The 22,494-nt window shown below is 50.6% G+C and overlaps 2 protein-coding genes across 2 annotated transcripts in view; both read right to left on the reverse strand.

The window, feature by feature from the left end:
* Nucleotides 1-4,450, reverse strand: part of slc25a38b (solute carrier family 25 member 38b) — a gene marked incomplete at its 3' end in the record, with an annotated part of 10,830 nt that extends 6,380 nt beyond the window's left edge. The window contains exons 1-2 of the mRNA XM_084441222.1: nt 4,365-4,450; nt 2,966-3,075 (exon numbers count right to left, since the gene is read on the reverse strand). Coding sequence (XP_084297348.1) covers nt 2,966-2,980 — 15 coding nt within the window. The 5' untranslated portion in view covers nt 2,981-3,075; nt 4,365-4,450. The remainder of the gene's footprint in view (nt 1-2,965; nt 3,076-4,364) is intronic.
* Nucleotides 4,451-6,632: 2,182 nt separating this feature from the next.
* Nucleotides 6,633-21,396, reverse strand: LOC311311512 (myosin-9-like; the record flags this gene model as incomplete). The annotated part of the gene is made up of 40 exons (XM_084441243.1): nt 6,633-6,741; nt 6,985-7,157; nt 7,344-7,452; nt 7,715-7,923; nt 8,005-8,128; nt 8,220-8,308; nt 8,410-8,538; nt 8,693-8,854; nt 9,078-9,290; nt 9,496-9,708; nt 9,895-10,143; nt 10,507-10,659; nt 10,763-10,867; nt 11,221-11,427; nt 11,563-11,707; nt 11,900-12,112; nt 12,356-12,527; nt 12,687-12,810; nt 12,954-13,091; nt 13,310-13,516; nt 13,743-13,874; nt 14,074-14,182; nt 14,652-14,812; nt 14,943-15,012; nt 15,132-15,253; nt 15,453-15,643; nt 15,856-15,970; nt 16,081-16,254; nt 16,715-16,888; nt 17,091-17,362; nt 17,463-17,558; nt 17,729-17,872; nt 18,161-18,259; nt 18,374-18,437; nt 18,554-18,646; nt 19,563-19,583; nt 20,307-20,400; nt 20,531-20,558; nt 20,732-20,888; nt 21,070-21,396. The coding sequence occupies 40 exons, from the start codon at nt 21,394-21,396 to the stop codon at nt 6,633-6,635; spliced, it is 5,886 nt and encodes a 1,961-aa protein (XP_084297369.1).
* Nucleotides 21,397-22,494: the final 1,098 nt, after the last annotated feature.

Below are 22,494 nucleotides of genomic sequence, written 5' to 3' on the forward strand. Positions count from 1 at the left end.
AACACTGACACGCGTCCAAGGAGCGAAGCATCAAATGTCACATGTGCTTTTATTTGACAAGCGCACACACACACACACGTCTATCTGGCCCTACCTTTCCCATACCGCTGGGGGGTCTTGATGGAGAATCTTGTTTCTCTTGCATCACTCTCTCTTTCCCCTCTCTCCACCTCCCCGTCTGCTGGAGCTGCTGCTACAATCAGCACATCTCACAATAAGCCTCCACCCCCCCCCTCACAATAAGACTCCACCCCCCCCCCCCCCACCACACACACACACACACACACACCCTCTCTCTAACCCTAACCCTCTCTATCTCCCTGACTGCAGCAGCTTATTCCACAGGCTTCTACTGGTGGCTATCTTCCTCCAGCTCTCCCACGTGCAGGCTCTCAATCTCTCCTCTTTCTCTGTCTGTCCTCTGTCCCTCTCTCACACACACACCGCTCTCTCTCCCTCTCTCTCTCTCTCTCTCCCCCTACTGAAACCCTCCCTGACAAATCACGTCTTTATGAAATGCCATGAGTCATGCATGCAGTGGTTTTGTGTGTGTGTGTGTGTGTGTGTGTGTGAGTGTTTGTGTGCAAGCAAGGGGGGTCTTGCATGTAGGTCATTGAGAACGTATGCTGATGGGAGTCTGCTTATGCATGTCGTTGTGTGGTAGCGCGCACTCACGCATATCTTCCGTTCCGTAGGGCAAAACTGAACAACACACGACTAGGTTAGTCAAACTAGAACGCCTGAGACGTAAAGCGATTCAACGATAAACTGCTTTCACATCCATCCAGCCTGAAGCCTCTGCTGTTGGTTCTGAGCACGTGACTGAACCAATCCCCTCACTCTATGTCTATATCACATCCTCCAGTCAAGGCCCACCTTCCAAAGGGATGCCATGGCAACCATCAATGACGACCAATGAGGGACAGAGAATCAAATAGGCGTGACCTCACCTCCGAGCCCTTTAGCAGGGTTCAGAGTCTTTAGCAGGGTTCAGGGTCTTAAGCAGGGTTCAGAGTCTTTAGCAGGGTTCAGAGTCTTTAGCAGGGTTCAGAGTCTTTAGCAGGGTTCAGAGTCTTTAGCAGGGTTCAGAGTCTTTAGCAGGGTTCAGGGTCTTTAGCAGGGTTCAGAGTCTTTAGCAGGGTTCAGAGTCTTTAGCAGGGTTCAGAGTCTTTAGTAGGGTTCAGTCTTGAGCAGGGTTCAGAGTCTTTAGCAGGGTTCAGAGTCTTTAGCAGGGTTCAGAGTCTTTAGCAGGGTTCAGAGTCTTTAGCAGGGTTCAGAGTCTTTAGCAGGGTTCAGAGTCTTTAGCAGGGTTCAGAGTCTTTAGCAGGGTTCAGGGTCTTTAGCAGGGTTCAGAGTCTTTAGCAGGGTTCAGGGTCTTTAGCAGGGTTCAGAGTCTTTAGCAGGGTTCAGAGTCTTTAGCAGGGTTCAGAGTCTTTAGCAGGGTTCAGGGTCTTTAGCAGGGTTCAGGGTCTTGAGCAGGGTTCAGGGTCGTGAGCAGGGTTCAGTCTTGAGCAGGGTTCAGTCTTGAGCAGGGTTCAGTCTTGAGCAGGGTTCAGAGTCTTTAGCAGGGTTCAGGGTCTTTAGCAGGGTTCAGTCTTGAGCAGGGTTCAGGGTCTTTAGCAGGGTTCAGGGTCTTTAGCAGGGTTCAGTCTTGAGCAGGGTTCAGTCTTTAGCAGGGTTCAGTCTTTAGCAGGGTTCAGTCTTGAGCATGGTTCAGTCTTTAGCAGGGTTTAGTCTTGAGCATGGTTCAGTCTTTAGCAGGGTTCAGTCTGGAGCAGGGTTCATTCTGGAGCAGGGTTCAGTCTGGAGCAGGGTTCCGTCTGGAGCAGCGTTCAGAGTCTTTAGCAGGGTTCAGTCTTGAGCAGGGTTCAGGGTCTGTAGCAGGGTTCAGGGTCTTTAGCAGGGTTCAGAGTCTTTAGCAGGGTTCAGTCTTGAGCAGGGTTCAGTCTTGAGCAGGGTTCAGAGGACTCGAGGTAGCCTGGTTTAACATCTGTAATTCTGGATGGGCTTCAGTCTATTCGCCTGTCATTGTCATGTAAAGCAACAGCAGCAGATAAAAGCACCATTTGGAGATCGGCTGGCCAATAGGACGTTTTTAAAACCATCGTTATCGGCTGAACGGGGCTCTGATAGTAGTCGATGGCTGCGCAGCCTCTTCCCATTATAGACCACATTCAAACGATGTAGGCCTAATCCACCAAATCACACTTAAGAATGTTCCGTTACATTTAATTTATATACTTTATATAATGTTGTTGCCATTAGTTTCATTGAATTAATTGACAAAGATCTGGACCACAGCCACCCAGCAACTGATGAAAAGGAGTAGGCTACTTAATTTGAACAAGACATTTGATCAACATTTTTTAACAAAATGACCTGGATGTAGCCTACTACTCTTGGGCGTGAGGAAGGCATTCTTAGAGATTCTCCAGGCCTACATGCCCTGTTGGACATGTAGGCCTAACATGTGACAGAGATCAGGTGTGTGCAGGTAGTAAAGGGTTAAATGACCATGACACGTAGGCCTGATCCCCCTGAGTTTTCATTACTCTTTGCTTTTTAGCCTACGTTGAGTTTAATTATCCAGATGTATTTATTTAGGCATTTAATTTATTTGACAGTGGCAAAATATTATTATTATTTTTTGCTATCGGACAATTAATCGTAGATCTGTTTTTTCCTGCTTCAAAATCCTTTAAATAACCACTATCGATCGACCTCTAGCACCATTTAACGTCATACTAAGGAGTATCTGGCAAGCTCACCTCGCCCCCCAAAATGTTACAATTCAGCACAAGTCACCAGTTGGAGTGACCCGTCACGGTCACATATAAACATGAGATTCCCCAAGAATGTCAGAATCATGCAGCTCTGTTTGGTGGAGGACGCTCCTTCAACTGTCACCGTGTGACTGTTCATACAGGTCATATCAGGATAAACCACTGTATTTGTTTTTATTTACCATAGCCAGCTCCATCTTTGAGGGTGGTGGGGTAGATGACTCCTGGAAGTTGGTCGCGCGCAGCGCTTTATCCTCTCGAGCCGTCTTGCCGCTGTGAAGTACCGTCCCAACTTCAGTGCAAATGAGTCAGGGGGTGAGGAAACTTCATTAGTCAAAACGTATAACGTTAGTTACAATGTATTTCTGAGTTGAAATCAATTATATTTATCTGGGATATTATGTGGTAACTTGTTACAAGCAGCAAAAGTTGCAACAGTGTAACTATCCAGCTCCGCTAACGTTTGTTTTTATACCCAAATGTCATCATGTCCACGACCTGTCTGCTGGCTGGGCAGGCGGATGAACTCACCGGGCTAGGAGCTCTCCCTAGGAGCCCGCTAAGGACCCGCTAAGGACCGAGGATGGATGAACTCACCGGGCTAGGTCTCTAGGAGCCCGCTAAGGACCCGCTAAGGACCGAGGATGGATGAACTCACCGGGCTAGGAGCTCCCTAGGAGCCCGCTAAGGACCCGCTAAGGACCGAGGATGGATGAACTCACCGGGCTAGGTGCTCCCTAGGAGCCCGCTAAGGACCCGCTAAGGACCGAGGATGGATGAACTCACCGGGCTAGGTGCTCCCTAGGAGCCCGCTAAGGACCCGCTAAGGACCGAGGATGGTTGAACTCACCGGGCTAGGTGCTCCCTAGGAGCCGCTAAGGACCGAGGATGGATGAACTCACCGGGCTAGGTGCTCCCTAGGAGCCCGCTAAGGACCCGCTAAGGACCGAGGATGGATGAACTCACCGGGCTAGGTGCTCCCTAGGAGCCCGCTAAGGACCCGCTAAGGACCGAGGATGGATGAACTCACCGGGCTAGGTGCTCCCTAGGAGCCCGCTAAGGACCCGCTAAGGACCGAGGATGGATGAACTCACCGGGCTAGGTGCTCCCTAGGAGCCCGCTAAGGACCGAGGATGGTTGAACTCACCGGGCTAGGTGCTCCCTAGGAGCCCGCTAAGGACCCGCTAAGGACCGAGGATGGATGAACTCACCGGGCTAGGTGCTCCCTAGGAGCCCGCTAAGGACCCGCTAAGGACCGAGGATGGTTGAACTCACCGGGCTAGGTGCTCCCTAGGAGCCCGCTAAGGACCCGCTAAGGACCGAGGATGGATGAACTCACCGGGCTAGGAGCTCCCTAGGAGCCCGCTAAGGACCCGCTAAGGACCGAGGATGGATGAACTCACCGGGCTAGGAGGTCCCTAGGAGCCCGCTAAGGACCCGCTAAGGACCGAGGATGGATGAACTCACCGGGCTAGGTCCCTAGGAGCCCGCTAAGGACCCGCTAAGGACCGAGGATGGATGAACTCACCGGGCTAGGTGCTCCCTAGGAGCCCGCTAAGGACCGAGGATGGATGAACTCACCGGGCTAGGAGGTCCCTAGGAGCCCGCTAAGGACCCGCTAAGGACCGAGGATGATCACTTGACTCGGCTTCAGGAAAGGCATGTCGCCAGCGTCGAGGTGCTGTCTTTAACGGTGGTGAGCAAGTTAACTGAGCTAGTCTTTCAGGGAGCGTATAAGGACAAGCCACAGCAGAGAGAGTGGCTATCTACCGTTAGCTAGCTAGTGCTAACTAAACCCCACTGACACCGTAGCTAACGTTAGCCAGCCTGCTTATCTAGTTAGCGCGTGCTCTTAAAAGTTCTGTTTGCGACAGGCGAATTTTTACTGCTCTAATTCGTCCGTTTACACAAATAACGAGAGTTGTCAGAGCCGTTTCTCTCTGTCAATACTGTCTTTCTAGCTCCCGGGAGTTCACAGGGAATGTCAAAGCCGCAATGCGCAGCGCACCGGAGCAGCAAAGTTCCCAGATGCTTTACGTCCCTGGACCACAAGCCCCGCCCTCCCTACCAGTCTGCAAACGCTTGAACCGGTTGTGAACCGGTTTGAACTCGCTCTCCACTGCCAAACCCTACGGAAAGCAAGCTGAGAAAGATTCCACTGAACACGGAACCCTCTGGTGGTGGTGTTGCACCATCAGTTTATGAAATGTCATGGTACCACTATGATATACACTATATGGATCTAACCACACAAATGCTCTTCTGGATGAATTGGCAAAAATGATCACAGATTATTGTAGAAAGCAATCCCAGAAGAGTGGAAGATTGTTATAGCTGCAAAGGGGGGACCAACTCCATATTAATGCCTATGAATTTAGAATAGAATGTCATAAAAGCTCCTGTAGATTTAATGTGTAGGTGTCCCAATACTTTTGTCCAGATGGTGTATGATGAAATGATTAAGCTACCAGCCAGGCCATACATGGCAGTGGTATAGCCAACATTACAATAACAGTGGAAAGTTCTCAAATAAAGACTACATTAAATGATATTGCAAGTGAACATTTTATTAAAAATTGACACCTAGTAATACAAAATGTTACTAATAACATTGCATCCAAGAATCCATAAACCAGTCAGAAATTAAGCTTTAGCCTATTACTTAAAGCAAGGATCTTAGCATCAGTGCTACCCACCACCACAACAGCATAGCAACACGAATAACCAAAACATGGAAATATCAATAATTAGAGAAAGACAGAGCTCCCAAAACCAAGCTTTAATTACAAATGTTAAGGCTATATTGTTCACCCCATACTTGTGGCTTTATTTCATTCTGACCCTTTACAAAGTGCGTGCAGTCGACTCAACTTGTAAACCAGTGTCTGAATGTGAAAAGGCTACTATGCTCGCAACATGTTATAACAGTTTTGGCTTAAGAGAGGTAATGTGCACGTTTCCACACGCCCATGGGGTGTGATTCAAACCTGGGTCTACCACCGTTTTAACCAGCTACGCCAATGAAAAGCTAACTCTTCCTGGGAGCAGGTGAATGATATTTATACTGGGGGAGTGAGATTAATCAACAACTCCTTACTACCTACTCAGGACGCAAGGATTCCGTTTCACTCACTCGGCTACACTCACCCCCCAAACTCACTCCACATCCACAGGGCATCTGGGTCACAGCACCAGTGTAACCCCTCTGTTTCGGCAGGGTGGGATTAGAACCCTGGCCTCCCGCTCAGGAGCTGGACACGCTGACAGTTGCACTCCTAGTTTCACCTGCTACTCCACAGTTCACTCAGTTACACACGCCAAGACTTGACAGTGGAAAATGCACAGAAATATATAAATCTATAATATTACTTGATCAATATCCTATGACCCATACTGTTTTAGGCTACTGCGCCAATCAAACAATATCACGTGCAAAACATGGCACAAATGCCCAATGTTTACAGTGTGAAAAATGTATAATAGCATAAACTCCCAAGCAGAACAGGGCTAGAAACAGCAAGAATATTTATGAAAATAGTTATCTAAAATGCATTAATTACATCTCTCCTTTTCGGGGGATAATGAAGCAACAGAGTAGAAAAATTGTTTTAGAAAAAGTGTAACAATGCAAATATAATTTGGTCCAGCATATTGAGACAAGATGCATTATCGAAACAGAACTGAACGATTTGTAAGGCTGTGCGTAGTCGGGCTTGATCCCAGGTCCAGTATCAGCTACATGAGACGTTTTCTAAAGCACCTGAGATGCATGTCATTATGAAACCAAAATGGCGCGTTGAGTTTGGATTTCCAGTGTCGCCCTTTTTCTCCTCACCACCACTCTCCCGTTCACTCGGGGGCGGGCTCGGACGCCTCGCCTGGCGCGTCCAACTCCTCGTCGCTGTCCAGGCCGCTGCGGGTGACGACTCGGCGCATGTTGAAGGGCAGGTCCCCACGGCTGCAGATTTAAAAAAAAACATTAAAAAAAAAAAAAAACATTAAAAAAATAATAATAATTAACAAGCCTCCTCACTCATGGTCAGCCATAACTACCAATACAATCAGTAGCAGCATATCAAACTGCTAATCAATCAATCAACCAACAAATCAACCAACCAGCTAACTAACCAACCAACCAACCAACCAACCAATGACCAGACAGAAGGTGAGGAGGAGGAGGATGGGGTAAAGGGGGCTGTACCGGAGCTTGCTCTTCAGGGTGCTGACTTCTCGGTTCATGGTGTCCGCGGACTCGGTGGCGTCGTCCAGCTCTCTCTGCAGCTTCCTGCGGTAGGCGTTGGCCCGGGTCACCTCCTCCTCGGCCTCCTCCAGCTGCCTCTTGAGCTGGCGCATGCGGCTGTTCAGCTTGTCTGCCTGCGAAGCACGGACGGGAGAAGCCGTTCAGTTCAGCTGCGTTCATGCAGGAACAATGGTTTAGAGATTTAGACCTGAGCTCTTCTAAACTCCACTGAGACAAACCTCAGTACCTGCCGTTTCCTGTTCTCTAAAGAAACACCAATAACCCCCCAAACAGAAACTGAAGCGAGGAATGAGCCCCACCTGGTCTTTGTACTGCTCTGTGTTGCGTCTCTCGTCCTCCACCTGAAGCAAGACCTCCTTCAGCTTCTTCTCTGTGCGCCTGGTCAGCCTGGTGGCCTGCTGGCGCTCCCTGAGAGAGCAGAGGGCAAAGGTCAACTCATGAGTTAGGAGCAGAGGTAATGGTTACCGTCATGAGACAGACCTTTCCTTCTTCTAACCAGCACTGTTTTTTGGGGTCTGTGGCATATGCATGTGTTATCCTTAATAATTGACAGAATTCCCTCAAACCTACAAAACCTGGGGAAAAACGCCAGCTGAAATCGTTTCAAATCACACATCCAGACGCTCGATCCTCAACTACATTGAAGGAACACATGCGTGCGGGCTCTCACTTTGACTCGATGTCCAGCTGCTCTTCCAGCATGCCGATTTTGGCCTCCAGGGAGGCGATAGAGGACTTGTATTTGCTCTTGATGGTGCCCTCCATCTCCTGCAGCTTGAGCTTCAGCTCCTTGTTCTGGCGATCCAGGTGAGAGCGCGCGCCCTCCATGCTCTGAGAGGTGCTGCGCTCCGCCGCCAGCTCTGTGGTCAACTGGTCAGTCTGTCAGAGGAGGAAAATCATGGTGAGGGACTCCTTAGGCAATGTGGTACTCGCAACGCGGAGGCCAACGCGATTCGTTACCTGTAGGGTAGCCCTCCTCAAACGGTCGTTCACCATCTCGGTGCTCAGGTGCTCCTCCTCCAACTCTTCCTCCAGCTGGGATATACGAGCCTCTAGCCTCCTCTTCTCATCCGCCATCTGGATGCTGAGAGAAAGAACATAGACGAGATTTTGTTGAGAAAAAAAAAATCTTTTAAATATATAGATATATATAGTAGGTTTTGTGGTTTTATTACTTCTTGGCTGCATGGCTGTTGATTTCGTCCTGAAGCTCGTCCCTCTCTGCCTGCGCCTGTCTCTTCATCCTCTCCGCGGTGGCCAGGTCCTACGGAGGTCGGGAGGCGGGGCGTTAGAGCTCAGAGAAATTAAAGAAGGGAGACGGAGGGGCGGGATGGACCGTTCGACGGCCACGCAGGTGGTTCGTACCTCCTGGAGCTGCATGGCGTCGGCCTCCATGGTCTTGATCTTCCTCTCGTTCTCCTTGGCCTCGTTGAGGGCCTCCTCCCTGGACAGGCGCAGCTCCTCCAGCTCCCTCACCAGCTCCTTCATCTGGGCCTGAGGGTAGACGGAGCGCTAAGTTAGCCCACATACCCATTGTATCCGAACAACAAAAAAGTTTAGCAAGCCAAGATCTCCGCTCATTTCCAGTGCGTGATTGCAAGTGTTGGAGTAAATGTGCGCATGCCTTTAAAAAAAGGTGTGTGTTTACCTGCAGTCTCTTGAGCTGTTTGAGGGCCTCGTCACGGCCCTTGTTGGCAGCGTCTATCTGGGCCTCCAGATCGGCCAGGTCCATTTCCAGCCTCTTCTTGGATGACGTGGCCAGGGAACGCTGCCTGCGCTCGTCCTCCAGCTCCACCTCCATCTCTCGCACCTGGACGACAAGGGGTTAAAAAAAATGAGAAACTGAACTAGATCACAAGACGTTTAGAGCTTTGTCTGGAACTTCAAAAGTTGGGTTAGTGGGTTGAATGCTTATTGCATACACAATTCCCTTTGGAGCATGGAGCAAACCTGGATACAGGTTTCAATCAATCATGCCTTTGGGTCTATGAGACATTTGGAGGGGGGGGGGGGGGGTTTGGAGTCTATCGTACCTGCTTGACGAGCTGCTTCCTCCTCTCCTCTCCCTGCTCGTCCCTGGCCTGGAGGTCCCGGTCGAACTGGGCCTTCATGGCCTGCATGTTGACCTCCAGGCGCAGCTTGGCGTCCTCGGTGGCCTGCAGCTCATCCTCTAGCTCCTCCAGCTGGACCCGCATCTCCTCCAGCTGCTGCTCCATCCCCCGCTTGGAACGCTCCAGCTCGTGGACCTACCAAGAGTGAAGAGGAGAAACTTTATTGTGATTCACTGACATTCAGCAAAAATTTAAAATATAAACTAAATTAAAGCCATTACAAAAGCCATTACAAAAACTTTGAGCTGTTAAATCGTCATTGCAAAGACCCAATCTTGAACCTAATTTGGGTTTTGTGACCGTCCACAATAGTGTTTCAAGAAGACAACGGTGATCTTACGCTCTTGCCGACGTCGTCCTTGGACGAGACCAGGTCTTCCATCTCGGCCTTGAGCATCTTGTTGGCGCGGTCCAGCTCATCCTTCAGGTCCGTCACGGTCTCCAGCTCGCGGGTCAGGGTTAGCGCCCGCGTGTCCATCTCCCTGGCCTCAGCCTCCGCCCGGTCGCGCTCCTCGGCGTACTGGGTGGAGATGGTCTTCTCCTCGGCCAGCATCTGGACAGGGGAGAGGAGTGTTACCACTGGACAACCCTGGAGGCGCAACTTAGCGAAAAGAGTAAACCAGGTTCGATTGACAGGCCACCGAATCGTCCCAGTTGTTTTCAGGAATATCAGCGGCTACCCATTACCGCCGCGATGACGCCATGTCGTCCCAGACCCCCTCGTTGCTCTCCCTCTCACCTGGTCGAACTTCTTCTGCTTCCTCTCCAGGTTGTTGACGATCTGCCTGAGGTGGTCCTGGTCGACCATCATGTCGTCCAGCTCCTGCTGCAGACGGGTCTTGGTCTTGTCCAGTTTGTCGAAAGCCGAGTTCTTCTCCTCCAGCTGCTGCACCACGCCCTCCAGCTCGCGCTGCAGGCGCTTCTTGCTCTCCTCCGCCCCCTCCAGGGATGACGCCTCCAGCTCCACCTTCTTCTTCATCTCCACCAGCTGAGGATCCAGGGAAAACGGGTCAGAACGGAGTTTCATTTAACTGGAGCAAAACGCGATATGCTGTTTGAACACATGGCAAATCCCTTGAGGGTAAGATGTGTCATGGGGAACATGAGGAGAGTGAATGATTTGTCAAAGGAGTGGGAGGGTAATCGGTAAATGGTCACATCAATAGCTGCCATGCAAGGCCGCTAGCCTGCTCTTTGGTAGCAATCTGGGGTTCAGTGTCTTGCCCAAGGACACTTCAACATGTGGACAGGAGGAGCCGGGGATCGAACCGCCGACCCTGCGGTCATTGGACGACCCACTCTACCTCTGAAATCACCCTCCTCAGGGGTACAGAAGGAAGGATTCGCCCACCTGAGCTTGGAGGGTGTAGACCTGCTTCTCCACGGCCTTCTTGCTCTCCTCCTCCTCCTCCAGCATCTCCCTCAGGTTGTTCTGCTCGTCCTCCATCTGCCTCACGCGGGTGGAGAGGGACAGCTTCTGACGCGTCTCCTCCTGGAGCAGCTCCTGCGAACGGCGAAGAGAGGCGTGGTTGGCGTCAGCCGTAAGTGACAGAATAAGGTCCGAATTAGAATAAGGAGTGTGTGTGTGTGTGTGTGTGGGGTCATACCTGCACGTCCTGCAGCTGAGAGTCTACAGAGGAGTAGTCTTTGGAAGCCTTGATGGACTTGCTGTCCGCCTCGCTCAACAGCAGGTTGACATTATCCAGCTCCGACTAGATTACCGAGACACCGAACGAGAGAATGAGCACAGCCCAGTGATCACAGTGACCAAGAGTTGTCACAAACACACCACTTAACCCCTGACTATATATCCCCAACACACTGAATGATGTAACCGTATTATTATTTTGTAAAGATTTTTGGAGGGGCTTTTCTGCTTAATTGGAAAAGGATAGTGAAGATTGACAGACATGCAGCACAGGGCCCCCGAGACGGATTTGAACACGGGCCGCTGCGGTAAGGGCTAGCCTTTACGGTACGCGCCTTAACCAGATTAGCCACCGGGGCGCCCCCGACGTAACCGTATTATACCTGTGAAAACCACAGCGGAGCGGCCGGCACGCACCTGCATCTTGGCCGCCTTGTCGGCCAGCTCCTGCCTCTGGCGTTCGGTCTCCCCGTGCTTGATCTGCAGCTCCTGCACCTGGGCCTCCGCCTTCTTCCTGCGGTGCTCCAGCTCCGACTTGGCCTGCGTCAACGACTGCAACTCGATGGCCAGCTCGTTCCTCTCGATGTCCAGGCCCTGCTTGGACTTGTCCACCGACACCAGTTTCTGGCGGGGAACGGAGAGTTTAAAGCGATTAAAACTCGGAAGGTTGTATTTGACAATAACGAAACGGATACGCAGACTCTTCTGGGTCTACTCTACGACAGCTAGAATTGTCGTAAGAAACGGCGGAGCTCTCACCTTCTTGGCCTGCTCCAGCTGCTCGTTCAGTTCGTCGAAGGCTTGGTTGTGCTTGTGTCTCATGTCGGTCATCTGCTGCTCGTGGATCTTGGACTCGTCCTCCAGCGCCTTCTTCATGTGGGTCACCTCAGACTCACGCTTGGTCCTGGGGGACGGGAATGAAGGGAGAGAGGAGAGAGAGAGAGAGAGAAGGGAACAGAAAAATGAAGAGACAAGCCATGTAAAAGAAAACACTGTCATCGCAACAACACTAGCCATGGCATCTTTTCAGTTTTTCTGGACTTTTCTCAATAAATACTCTAACTACACTAGAGACATCCATGCCATCCGCTGCTACCTGAGCTCCTGCTGGGCGGCTGTGGAGTCCAGCTGGTCCTCCAGCTCGGTCTTGAGGGCCTCCAGCTCCTCTCCCAGGTCTCTGCGGTGTTTCTCCGCCTTGGCCCTGGCCGCCCGCTCCAGCTCCAGGTCCTCCTGCAGCTCAGACATCTGGGCCTCCAGCTCGCGGATCTTCTTCTGGGCTAGGTTCTTGGCCGCGGCCTCCTCCTCGATCCTAAGGGTATAGGATTAACGCGAGAGGTGTGAGAACTTGATTGACATGAACTGTGAGAACCCCGTTATCCAAACGGATGGTGAAAAACAATCTTCAACCCTTTATTTTAAAGTTCTATATAGACCGGTAGTTTTCACTCAAGACTACCTTGAGCATCACTCGAATTAGAACATCTTTTTAACCCACTAATCTGTAATCGGAGACATTGCATCATTCTCATCAGACAGACTGTGTCCCCCTCACCTGGTCAGCGCTTTCAGAAGCTCCTCCTCCTTCTTGGCCAGCTGGGCGCGGAGCTCGGCGACCTGGGCCTGCAGGTCGGCTATCTGGTCGCTGAGGTCGGTGGAGTCTCCCTCCAGCTTGCGCCGGTTCTTCTCCAGCTCCTGCCGCTGCTTCTCCTCCTTTCTCAGTCGATCTGCGGGGAGGAGGAGGAGAAATTAGGGTTATCTCCGCTTACGATCCTTCACCCGCAATGACGTGGAAGACCTTTTCCGAACACTACGGATGGAGTGTAGTATCGGCATGTTATTGACAAGGTTCGGTCGGAACGGGTCCGCAGTTGCGAGCCACCTACCCTCCAGGTCGGTGATCATGGCCTCGTGTTTGTTCTTGAGCTTCTGCAGGCTCTTGGACTTCTCCTCCTCCTCTGCCAGGTTGCTGGTGGACTCGGAAATCCTCTCCTCCAGGAGCTTCTTCTCCTGTTGAAACCAATCCAAGAATTGTCTTCCCACGCTGGCTATTCAACTCTTAACTCCTATAGCTCAGTTACAAGTTGCTGTCTATTCCTTTAATCAGCATAACCATGATTGACTGGTTTGTTGTTTTGACGACTTGAGCGGACCTTGTTGAGTTTGTTGTTCTGGTCGTCCAGCACCATCACGTCCTCCTCGATCTTCTTCAGCTTGGCGTCCATGGTCACCTTCTCCAGCTGCAGCTTCTGCCTGGCCGCCTCCTCCTCGTCCAGCTGCTGCTCCAGTTCCTGGAGGGAGAGACAGAACGTCATGTACCTCTGATGTCTTTGACGCAAAATGTACCCCTACCTTCGACTCTTCTAAAAGGCCTAAAATGATTAGGTCCGGTCTTGTGCTTAAGTTACTTTCAAGGGAAAAACTACATTGACAATGTTTTCTGATCCAGAACTTTCTCAAATACTTGGACCTTAAATACCGACCCGACGCCCAGGGCCACGCTCCTCACCGTGATGTTCTGCTGCATCTTCTTCCTCTCCGTCTGCATCTGGGTGACCCTCTCCTCCTCCTCCTCTACACGGGCCTCCAGGTCGTGGAGGATCTCCTCCAGCTCCTGTTTACGGGTGGCCAGGCGCGAGCGCATCTCCTCCGCCTCGGCGCACAGCTCCGTCTCCGCCTGCAGCTGCTCCTGGAGGGCCAGCTTCTCTGCGTTCAGCTGGAGGGCAGAGAGGAGCCCGGACACGGGGTCGTTAAAGCCAGGTCGTCTTATCATCTTGGTGTTGGGTAAGAATCATGCACTGTGACTGTCCCTTGAGGACTTAGCTGAGGTGATTCAGAACCAACTACTTGACCTCAACGAAACAGAGTTGGGCGCTTGTGAAGACGCCCGTACGTACGTACTACAGGCCTCGACAAGTGTGTTACAACCGGCCTCTCCATACCTGCTGCTGCTTGGATTCGAACTCCTGTAGCTGCTCATCTGCCTGCAGCTGCCTCTCCTTCACCTTGACCAGCTCCTCCTCTTTGGCCAGCATCTCCTCCTCCTGCCTGGTCACCTGGAGCAGGGGCTTCACCTGGGGGAGGACGGGAGAGAGGATATACTCAGAACACGGGGCCATTTCCCCCTCCCCTGTCTGTCCAGCGCCTGAACTACCGGGACATTCTCACTGGTGTGAGGTCCTGGTTCAAATGCGGCCACCCCGAGTAGAATGTTCAAAATCATAACAATGTCAATAAATGGCTGAATCAGTTCCATTTTGGATTCTTCCATACCTTGGTGAAGAGTCTCCACCACTGCCAGTTTCTCAGTTTGAGGTAGGCAGCACAGTTCCTCTGGATCACCTTCATGGCCGTCAGCTGCTGCTGCCTCTTAGCAAAGGCCCTGGATGGAGGTAGATAGATCAATTCAAATCAAACTTTATTTGTATAGCGCATTTCATACACAGAGGCAACACAATGCGCTTTACAGAGAGGGGTGGACATAGGTCAGAGATTTACTCTGACAGATGGGTCAGAGACAGAGAGATCTACTGACAGATGGGTCAGAGACAGAGAGATCTACAAGCCACCAAACGGCACAGCGCCACCCCGTACTGTATCTTCTCCTTCGATATCATTGGAGTGTAAGAGGTTCAGTGGGCTGTATGTAACTTTATTTGTATAGCACTTTTCACACAAAAAATGCAGCTCAAAGTGCTTTACAACAAAGATGTATGCACTGTGCTTCACATAAAAAGACGTAAAATTTAAAAGTAAGATAGAGATAAAGTTATGAAAATAAAGAAATCAAGTACAACATTTTTAAACGATATCATAGCCAAAAGGCTGTGGTGGGATATCATTCTGCTTACTTGCGGGCCACGTATCCCCGGCACCAGGACTGGAAGCTGATGATGACGTCGGTGATCTTCAGGTCCCGCTCCTCCTCCAGGTGGGCCAGGACGCCGGCCCGGAAGAACACCTTGCTCTGGCCGATCCTGAACAGGTTGGGGTCCAGCTCCAGGGCCTTGATCTGAGACAGGGGCGGGAGAGAGGAGGAGGAGGAGTAGAGAGGAGGAGGAGGAGGAGTCAGCCATCCACAGAGGGAGCAGACTTTTGAGGAATCTCGTTCGGAAGGTTTGACGTTTCGGTTCTCGTCTCACCATCAGCACGCAGGCTTGCTTTCCGTCCATGAAGCCTTTAGGGATGGCGTTCGGAGTGAGGATCTCGTATCTGGGAGGAGGGAGGTCGTGAGGAAGGGGTTTGCATTCCGACGTGCGCCTCCCACCATGACAAACACGTTACAGTCAAATTCATGCTCGCAGTGAAGGTGAAAGTCGACGAAAGGTTACCTCTGTCTGAACTCCTGGAAGACGACGCGGTTGGGGAAGCCCTGTCTGCAGATGCGGATCCCCTCCAGAACACCGTTACACCTCAGCTGGTCCAGAACCAGGTGGGGATCCAGCTTACCAGCCTGGGAGAGGAGAGAGAGAGAAAGTCATGCAAAATTAAATTGCAATTCCTGACGAGACACTGAATCAGGATTTATTTCCACCCAAGAAGAAAAGCAACAGAATATAACATCTAGATCAAGGTTCCTCAACTGAATGGAAGATTTAGACCCCACGCCTTTTTACGTCCGCACGGTATAGGTGGAGTTGTGCCGATCCTACCTTTTTCTCGTGGTTGGGGATGATGCAGCGGACGAAGTTGGGGTTGGTGTTCCTCAGCGTGGTCATGAGGTTGGACAGCTGCTCCTTGTAGAGCTGGCCCACCGTGCGGAACATGCCCTTCTTGGCCTTGAACGCCCCGTGCATGGGGTCCGACATACCCGCCACCTTGTCCAGGCCCACGATACGGTCCACTGACAAGGAAAAGCACCAAGAGTCAACAAGAAGATTTAGATAGAATCAATATAAAAAACTAGTATAATTCGTAGGGTTTGGTCTACTCGTTGATGGCCGAACGATGCCATTTTCCCTGCAGTTCTACTAACCAAACACTAGATGACAGCACACCACTGCCTGAGGCATTTATAGTCAGCTGTAGCAACGCAAGTCTCCTCCCAGGACGTACCATCTCTCCACAGGTCAGACACAAACTTGTCTGAGGACTGGTTGAGCAGGCTGGCCACGTTGTCGTTCAGGGGGTCCATGTTCTTCATCAGCCACTCGTCCGCCTTGTAGTCCACCTGAGGGAAGAGGGGAAGGAACCATATTGTGAACTCGAAAACCCTCTCACGATGGGGACTCGATTCAAGACGGACCGCGCGTACGGGAGACTCGTAGCGGAATCGCTAACCTTTCCGGCGTAGTGCATGACGCAGAAGTCGGCGTCGTCCTTCAGCATCTTCGGCTTGTGGAACTTGGGGTTGTTTCCTAGCTCCTGGACCACCTTCTCCACGAAGCTCTTGTCCGTGGCCTTGGGGAACCAGCACTCCTCGTCCAGCAGCGCCAGAATGCCTGGGGGGCTCACCTGAGAACAGCGGAGGAGAAACGGGGCAGATCGGAAAAAGGGGGAAAGAGGCACGACGTCAACACCTTTCGCTGACGTGAACTGCAGCGTCTAAAATCTTTTACATTTGAAATTTCATTTGAACAAGAATTGACTGTGCCCAAGAGGGGAGTATGGTAAATGGAGTGCACTTTATCCAAAGCACTTTACACTTTACTCTCATTCACACACACATACACACACCAATGGCGGCAGTTGCAATGCAAGGTGCTAGTCTGCTCATTGGGAGCAATTTGGGGTTCGGTGTCATGCCCAAGGACACTTCCGACATGTCGCCAGGAAGAGCCGGGATTTGAACCGCCGACCCAACGATCACTGGACTACCCGCTCTACCTCCTGAGCTATACAGCTGCTCCCTGTAGGAGTAAGAACAAGGACGAATTCCCCTGAGGCAGAATGGGTGGATGGACGTGTACTGTACATGTTTCTCGATGAGGTCGATGCAGGGCTGCAGGTCCAGGCCGAAGTCGATGAAGCTCCACTCGATGCCCTCTCTCTGGTACTCCTCCTGCTCCAGGATGAACATGGTGTGGTTGAACAGCTGCTGCAGCTTCTCGTTGGTGTAGTTGATGCACAGCTGCTCGAACGAGTTCAGCTGTAGGAGGGAGAGAGAGAGAGAGAGAGGAATTGAGAGAGAGAGAGAGAGAGGGAGGAAGAGAGAGGAAGGGAGAGAGAGAGAGGGAGAGAAAGAAAGCAGTTATTTGGAGATTCAGAACTCAAATGGCTTATCAGGAACACATCACAGAAAACCATCCAGTAACTACATCAAAGAAACAACCACCCTCCCTCTCCCTTACTTCGAAGATCTCAAATCCAGCGATATCCAGGATGCCGATGAAGGAGGCTCCCTGTCTCTTGGTCTTGTCCAGGGCCTTGTTGATCCTCATCACAAGCCAGCGGAACATCCTCTCGTAGGAGGCCTTGGCCAGGGCCTCAATGGCAAACTCGGCCTGCTCCTGGGTCTGCGCCTTCTGCACGTAGTCCCGGCCCACCTTGATCCTGGGGGACAGGATGGCCCGGGTGAAGTCCGTCACGTTCATGCCCAGCAGGTGGCACACTTTCTGGGCGGCTGTTGGAAAGAGGAGTGGGGCTCAGGTTGGCGATGGAGGTTGCTTGAAGGGAGGAGGCTACAAAAGTGTGTGTGTGTGTGTGTGTGTGTGTGTGCATACCAGTGTCGTCCGGCATGGACGCCTGGTCAGAGTGGCGCTCCTTTTTGAAGCTCATGTTCCCCAGCTGCAGCACAGCAGACACCGTCTTTAAAAGACCTGACAGGGAAACAACCACCACATTAGATAGTGGAGTAACAGGAGTGACAACAGGAGCGTCTACTTCTCATTCAGTTCATTTAAAGACTTGTCCCGTTCCATTTTGCACAACTAAGCAACATTTGGGTTGCTGCGGAGGACAGAACCGGGCCGGTTTGGAGGTGCCTTACCGGTGCACTCCTCCTCCGGGATGCTCATGATCTTGAAGGCGTCCATGGTCTCCACAAACAGGTCGCGGTCCTGCTGACCTGGGATGGTCACATTCCCGTTGGACAGGAAGCGGTACTTGCTGTAGTCCTCCAGGCACAGCTCGGCTAGAGAAGAGAAGGTCATTTTATTGAAAATCAATTCTATTTCTCTATATGCAAAATATAGACAAATGAAACTAAGCCCTTCAATGAACGTCAGCCATTTGTAAAACTGTATTGTAAGGATTTTGAGCCCAGGGGTCAGGTGCGGTGCTTTCAAATAGCCTGCTTTGTATGTCGGGCAAGGGGTTGGTGGCATTAAAATGGCATCATATGTTACTGGTTAAAAACAAATATGCCAATAAAGTTGTGCAAAATATTATTTTGAAGCTATAAAAGTGGTTGTTTCCTTACAACGCTGTTTGTCTCCAGCGCCAGTCAGCATGTAGTAGAAGATATGGAAGGTCCTCTCCTCTTTGGCCTGTCTGATGGCGCGAGACTTCTCCAGCAGGTCTGTCAACATGGCCGTCAAGGCAAGACCACACTACAGTTGACAGACAACCTAAGCCACGGCCATATTCTATATTTTTACTGGATGTCGTCCAAGAACCCATTATGAAAGGATACAAGTTTCAATATTAGCTCCGACAATGTATCCGTTGACATCAAAGTTGATCCTGATGAATTTCCCCTACAAGAGAGAAAACAAAGGATGATTATTTTTTTTTGCAGGGAGATTTGGAAGACCCATTCTGAGATTGTTGTCACTGGAGGCATCATTAGACGGTCATTGGATATGGCTCTCACAAAACGCGAGGAGTTGTCGTTCTTGACGGTCTTGGCGTTGCCGAAGGCCTCCAGGATGGGGTTGGCTTGCAGAAGCTGCTTCTCCAGTTCTCCCTACAGCAGACACAGTCAGGCGGTAGAACAAGTCCACGTGGGCGGTTTAACGAGATGATCTTATCTAAAATACTTGGTTGAGGTTTTGTTTGGGGTTGGTTCTTGCTACTGTTCGTGCATTGCAAACACAAAACAAAAGATGAGCCAATCCATGCGGTAGTCCCGAAGCCTTGCGGACATTGCATTGTTAATATCGCATAAACACAGGCATGAAGACGTGCATGCATAGCATTCAATCCCAGTCAAAAGCATTGTTTAACCACACACACACACACATCATCCAGGTTCAAACGGGCCCACTGGAGATCAAGATCACTCCACCCCTTCCCAACACAACAAGCGCAATCCATGCAGGCACATGCATGAACAAAGAGAGGAGCGACACCCAAAACAAGGGCGCAGATTAACCAGGCAGACGACCAAAGGCCCGTTCACCTTAACCGACCTGAATGGGGAGAACACTAAAGTTTTTTTTGGGGGGGGGGGCAATACACTCGCCACAAACGCTACACTGGGGAGGCATACACCAAGGGGCAATAGAGTGTTTGAGACAAACCCGGGGTAGAGTTACCCCTCTCTCCACGGTGTGTGACTAGACAGTTTACCGTGGGGGAAACTGGACACAGCAGAAGGCTGGGGGGGGCAATTCACATCATTCTTGAGTCTAGACAGATAAATGCGAGTCTCACTCTACGCTCATGAAAAACAGGTCGTATTTTAGATCCAGAATCGACATGAAGCTCGATGGATGTTTTTCTGGTGAGATATATGCACGCGGCGATTGCTTCCACGTTACGCACTGCAGCGGTGGTCGTTCGAGCGTTGTTGAAAGCGAGGGGAAGGGAAGATGGCCGCTGTTAGTAAAACAACAACAAACACACAATGAACGGCGCTGGAGAGACAGGGATGAACTCACATGTGACAGTGCTGCACTGCTCTGGTGACCGTAAGAGAGAGAGAGAGAGAGAGAGAGAGAGAGAGAGAGAGAGAGAGAGAGAGAGAGAGAGAGAGAGAGAGAGAAAGAGAGAGAATCTTCAACTTTAACACAAGCATGATGGTATGTAACACTCAGCCAGAGTGATGTAACAGAGCTGTTTAATGTAAAGGGGTCACACGGGTTCAGGACTTTCATTCCAACTCATTGACCAGCTCCGATATCGGGCCAGGCTACCTGCATGCAGGTTTCAGTAAATCATTCCTATCGTTTTCGCTGAGCATATACAGGTACGGACACCGCGCACGCGCCACTAGAGAGATAGGCGAGGCGGGCGGGTCCAGGCCTGACAGAGGAATGCTAGGAATACGCTAAAACCCTCCTTCACAGGAAGACAGATGAATGTTAACAGGGAACACGGGTCCAGGTATGTTACAACCTCCTTCACAGGAAGACGGTTCAGAGGAATGAGATCCCAGGATAACAGGAATGGAAGGACGAGGGAGAGAGAGAGAGAGAGAGAGAGAGAGAGGAAGGGAGGGAGAGAGAGAGGGAGGGAGGGAGGGAGAGAGAGAGGGAGAGGGGGAGAGAGAGAGAAGGAGGGAGGGAGGGAGAGATATACAGGGAGAGAGATAGAGAGAGAGGGAGGGAGAGAGAGAGAGGTAGAGAGAGGGGAGGGGGAAGTAAGAGGAGGACAGAAAGAAGGGGAGTGACAGAACTACTGACCTGGTCCTTCTTGGACTTGAAGGACGAGGCGACGTGGGCCAGATACTGGATCACTTTCTTGGTGTTCTCCGTCTTACCGGCTCCGGACTCCCCTCTGAAGGGAAAGACGACAGAGATGAGAGTCAGCAAACTGAATATGCTGGTTGAAAACCAGAGAGGGAAACTCACTTGAGACACAAGTATACTTAGCAGAGAAGATTCTGGTTAAAATGAAATGAACCTACGTGCAAAGAATGGACTGGTCCTCGCGATCTGGAAGGGAACGGAAGAAAATACAATGACAAACAACATAGTTGGAGGTTTGGCACACTAGTCGGCACAGAGGGAAAATGGGTCGTGTGAAATATCGGCCATTGCGTCTGTAACTATAGTATAGAGTGTGTAGTTCGGTTGTGTGTGTGTGTGTGTGTGTCATATGTTCCCACCCTGCATCATGCTCCGGTAGGCAGTGTCTGTGATGGCGTAGATGTGAGGGGGCATCTCGTGCCTCTTCTTGCCCTTATACATGTCCACTATGTCCTCTGTGTAGATGGGCAGGTACTTGTACGGGTTGATCACCACACAGAAGAGCCCCGAGTACGTCTGGTAGGAGGAAGACACAAGATGGAGGATGGAGGAGGACATTGGTCAGGCCCTCGGTATGTAAACAAACAACCCCACGATCGACACGGAGGCCCACACACAAGGGTCGCCATTTGTGAGTGTGTGTGTGTCGTGTGTACTACTCTAGTGTTCTCGTGTGTACGTGTGTGTGCACACTCACGTAGATGAGGCCGGAGTAGTATCTCTCCTTCAGGTTGTGCAGCACCGACGCCTCATTCATGCAGGTGAGCTCGGCCATGTCCTCCACCTTGTTGAACTTGGGCGGGTTCATCTTCTGGATGTCGTCCTTGTTGACCTTCACCTTCTTCCCCGAGTCGGCCAGCTCCACCAGGCACTCCTCGCCCATCTCCTCCTTGACGGATCCCGCCTTGAACCCCAGCTCCTCCGAGGGGATCCACACCAGCTTCTTGGTGGCCCAGTCGGCCTGCGCCAGCGGGTTACCGACCTGGCCGCGGTCCCCGTACAGGAACTTGTTTGCGTCCGTCATGGTGACTGTTGGGGGGGGATGGGTGCCGTCAATACATATTGAGAAAGACTTCTGTAGAAAAACTGTAATTATGTTACGAAATTAGAATGTGCCGGCGCTTTTTAACATGAGTCCCTCCATGGAAGGAAGTTGCAAACTCATTTCAACATTCTAGCAAATGCAGGGCTATTATCTGACACACTAAAAAGAATCAAGGGTAGAAATTAAGTAATAATGTCAGTTTTGGGAGTATGGGCTTTGAGGTGATGGGACTGCTTTGTTCAATAGCCTCTCTACTGTATGGTTGTTTAATTGACGTTTTGCATCACCATAGCCAGTAGACCATGGATAGCCAGTAGACCATGGATAGCCAGTAGACCATGGATAGCCAGTAGACCATGGATAGTAAAGTGCCAGTTTGGGAACCTTAATATGTCTAGCTACAGACCTGGGACTGGCATGAGGAACTGATTGATGCTGATAAGGACAAACAATGACAAGAATTCCAGTGTACCTGTACTGGTTATATATGTCAATTCAACTTTTCTATTTCTATTCAAAGAGATTATTGTTAAAACACCAAACATGAGCTCACGTCATAGACGCCGCTAGCAATGGTCAAACATGTGACACCCGTTCTATGAACATGTGCTTGAGCTCATGCTCAAGGTTATTTTGTGCTTTTCGGTAGGGCTGCACAATTAATCATGAATTAATCGAAATCGTTTTATTATGACGGATTATGACCTCCGTAATTAACTAAACGCAAAAGGCCGCAATTAATGTGATTAATAATTTCGCTTTGAATTGTGTGCTAGGACTACACGGACGAATCACAGGCGCTTATGCTGTCTGACCAATCACATGCGTTCCCGCTGAGTGCGCTGTGCGTAGCAATTTCACTGAGAAGACAGATAGCAGTAGGTCAAGACAAGTGTCACAAGAGTACCTGCAGCCGTGAGTACTGAAAAAATGATCAGTGGTGGTCAGTGAGTTAGTAGCAAGAAAGGGATCAATGTCCGTGATTTGGGAGCATTTTGGTTATTATATATGAATATTATATATTAAATATTAATCACAATTATTAATCGCAATTACCATTTTGAAGCAAATAATCAC

The sequence above is a fragment of the Borostomias antarcticus genome (assembly GCF_949987555.1).
Source record: "Borostomias antarcticus genome assembly, chromosome: 7".
Taxonomy (NCBI): domain Eukaryota; kingdom Metazoa; phylum Chordata; class Actinopteri; order Stomiiformes; family Stomiidae; genus Borostomias; species Borostomias antarcticus.